A 3,320-nucleotide genomic window follows, 5' to 3' on the forward strand; every position below is an offset into this window, starting at 1 on the left:
AAAAAAAAATCCAAGTACCATGTGGATCAAGAGATGCAGACGCAGTAAAAATTAAGAAATACGTTCCCAGAAGCGAATGGTTTTCACCTTGTTCTGATTTTTTGATTAGACGCCACTTAACACTTCTACAAATTAAATGTGCAATAGGTAAGAGCTTTATACACACCTCTCTATATGTATTTCTGTCACATTGTACATTAGCGATTTTAGTTTCTTGAGAGCTGTGATCCAGGCTTGGAGGGATCTAGGGCAGGCGGGCTTCTCTACGTTGGTGCCCTGAAGTCTCTAGGCGCGTCCAGCTTGGCCGAGAGCCGCCTACCCTGAGTCACGTCTGAGCTGGGGACGCTAGGACACCAGTCTGGAGCCCCTTCTCCCCCTCCCCCCACCTCTCGTCGCCTGGGAGGTGACACCCTCAGGAGTCGAATTACAGCCCCACAATTAACATATGAATTTCCAGAACTGACTTGAGGGACAAGGGGGAATTTTTTTTTTTTTTTTTTTCCAGAGCCAGAGCTGAAGTCCTCAGCACACAGTAACTTTTCACTGGGTGTAAAAACTCTTTGATTGGCTCCTCGCACGCGCCTGCCCGCCCCCTTCTTTGAGTGAGCAGACACGCGACTGGCGCAAGGAGGGGGCTGGGAGGGGAGCCGGGGGAGATACACTGGCGCGTGCCGCTTTTTAAAGGGGCGCAGCGCCTTCAGCAACCGGAGAAGCTTCGTTGCACGCGACCTGGTGTGCGATCTCCGAGTGAGAGGGGGAGGGTCAGAGGAGGAAGAGAAAAAAAAAAAAATCAGACCTTGCAGAAGAGACTAGGAAGGTTTTTGTTGTTGTTCGGGGCTTTTCCCTTTCTTTGAACTGGGCTGCCAGCACCTCCTCTAACACGGCACCTCCGAGCCATTGCAGTGCGATGTCCCGCCTGCTGCATGCAGAAGAGTGGGCTGAGGTAAAAGAGTTGGGGGATCACCATAGCCATCCCCAGACTCACCACGTCCCGCCGCTGACGCCACAGCCACCTGCTACCCTGCAGACGAGAGACCATCCCGTCTACCCGGCAGAACTGTCCCTCCTGGATAGCACCGACCCACGCGCCTGGCTGACTCCCACTTTGCAGGGCCTCTGCACGGCACGCGCCGCCCAGTATCTGCTGCATTCTCCCGAGCTGGGTGCCGCCGAGGCCGCGGCGCCCCGGGACGAGCCTGACAGCCAGGGTGAGCTGGTAAGGAGAAGCGGCTGTGCCGGCCTCATCAAGAGCCCCGGACCCGTCAAAGTGCGGGAACAACTGTGCAAGCTGAAGGGCGGGGTTGTAGTGGACGAGCTGGGCTGCAGCCGCCAGCGAGCCCCTTCCAGCAAACAGGTGAATGGGGTACAGAAGCAAAGGCGGCTGGCAGCAAACGCAAGGGAGCGGCGCAGGATGCACGGGCTGAACCACGCCTTCGACCAGCTGCGCAACGTTATCCCGTCCTTCAACAATGACAAGAAGCTGTCCAAATACGAGACCCTACAGATGGCCCAGATCTACATCAACGCTCTGTCGGAGTTGCTGCAGACTCCCAGTGTCGGAGAGCAGCCACCGCCGCCCGCAGCTTCCTGCAAAAATGACCACCATCACCTTCGCACCGCCTCCTCATATGAAGGAGGTGCGGGAGTCTCTGCGTTAGCTGGGGCTCAGCCAGCTCCGGGAGGGGGCCCGAGATCTACCCAACCCGGGCCTTGCCGGACTCGCTTCTCCGGCCCAGCTTCCTCTGGGGGTTATTCGGTGCAGCTGGACGCTTTGCACTTCCCAGCCTTCGAGGACAGGGCCCTAACAGCAATGATGGCACAGAAGGACCTGTCGCCTTCGCTGCCTGGGGGCATCCTGCAGCCTGTACAGGAGGACAGCAGCAAAACATCTCCCAGGTCCCACAGAAGTGACGGAGAGTTTTCCCCCCACTCTCATTACAGTGACTCTGATGAGGCCAGTTAGGAAGGTAACAGCTCCCGGAAAACTGAGACAACCAAATGCCCTTCCTAGAGCGCGGGAAGCCCCGCGACAAATAATCCCCGCACCCTTTAATGTTTGGTCTGTGGCGATCATGACTTCCGGACGGCTGCAGCTCTTCCAATCCCCTTCCTCCTACCTTCTGCTTCCTCTGTATGTAGATACCGATACCGTATCGTTACATGTACCTTTACGTGGCATCGTTTCATGGTCCATACTGCCAATATGCTGCTAAAATGTCGTATCTCTGGTCTGGGTTTCACTTATTTTATATCTTGGGCATTCATCCCTGTGTGTTGCGCGCACTCACAAATAAGGGAGTTAGTCTTTGAAGTTGTTTCCCCAACTGCTTTTGAGACCCGCATTGGGTGCTTTACTGAATACGGACTTTTGCGTTGTTAAAATGCTGGGGCAGATAACAGTATTTGTGGAGCTTAAACACCTAGTGTGTCTAGCGGACCCAGAACACATGCACTTCATCACTGACCGCTGCGCTGCCTTGAAGAAACTCAACTGCCAATTGCAGACCAACTTTTGATTTTAAAAACAGCCACTTATAATCATTAAACTCTTTGCAAATGTTTGTTTTTGCAAATGAATATTTAAAAAATTATGTAGTGTCAAAGGTATTTGGTCAATTTTATTTTGCTTTGTTAACATTAGAAAAGTTATTTATTGTTGCGTATTTGGACCCATTTCTACTTAATTGCTTTTTTTTTTTTACATTTTCTACTCGAGATCATTTTATTTTGATTTAGCAAATCCAGTTGCCATTTCTTTATGTATGTATGCTCTTTTACAAATGATAAAATAAACTCGAAAAAACCCTTTTAGTTGTCACGTGTTCTGTTCCAGTAAAACATTAAAGATAAGTTGTAAGTGATCTTGTAAAATTTATGAGATTTGCTGGTTTAAAGAATATTGCAAATCTAGTATCCTACAGTAAGATCGGATACACAGTAAATTGTGAGATTAGATGTACCCAGCTTTGCATCATGGTTTGCTTTTGGCTGGCCAGGATCGTTCAGTGTCCCTACTTCTAAGAGTCAACAACCTCCAAGAGAAGCCAGTGCCCTCTGTCTCCATGGCTTTGGTCCATGCTGGTTAATATCACTGAAATTACCTATTTACCTTCACACACACACACACACACACACACACACACACACCTGAAAACTTTTCAGGTACACGGGACAGCTCATGATCTGTAGGGGGAGATAGCTACAGAAAGGGAGGAGGACAATGGAAAAGAACTTGATGGAAAAGATAGATTGGCAACCATTGTTTCACCAATAAGAAGCTAGAAGCCTTTACTAATACTGACCCCCCCAATGAAGTTTTT

The 3,320-nt window shown here is 50.2% G+C and overlaps 1 protein-coding gene across 1 annotated transcript; it reads left to right on the forward strand.

Moving 5' to 3' along the window:
- The first annotated feature begins 712 nt into the window (after window positions 1–712).
- Atoh1 (atonal bHLH transcription factor 1) lies at window positions 713–2,797 on the forward strand. The gene has a single exon (XM_021191750.1). It carries the CDS (start codon window positions 908–910, stop codon window positions 1,961–1,963), a length of 1,056 nt encoding a protein of 351 aa, XP_021047409.1. The 5' UTR covers window positions 713–907; the 3' UTR covers window positions 1,964–2,797.
- Window positions 2,798–3,320: the final 523 nt, after the last annotated feature.

The sequence above is a fragment of the Mus pahari genome, chromosome 2, assembly GCF_900095145.1.
Source record: "Mus pahari chromosome 2, PAHARI_EIJ_v1.1, whole genome shotgun sequence".
Lineage (NCBI taxonomy): Eukaryota > Metazoa > Chordata > Mammalia > Rodentia > Muridae > Mus > Mus pahari.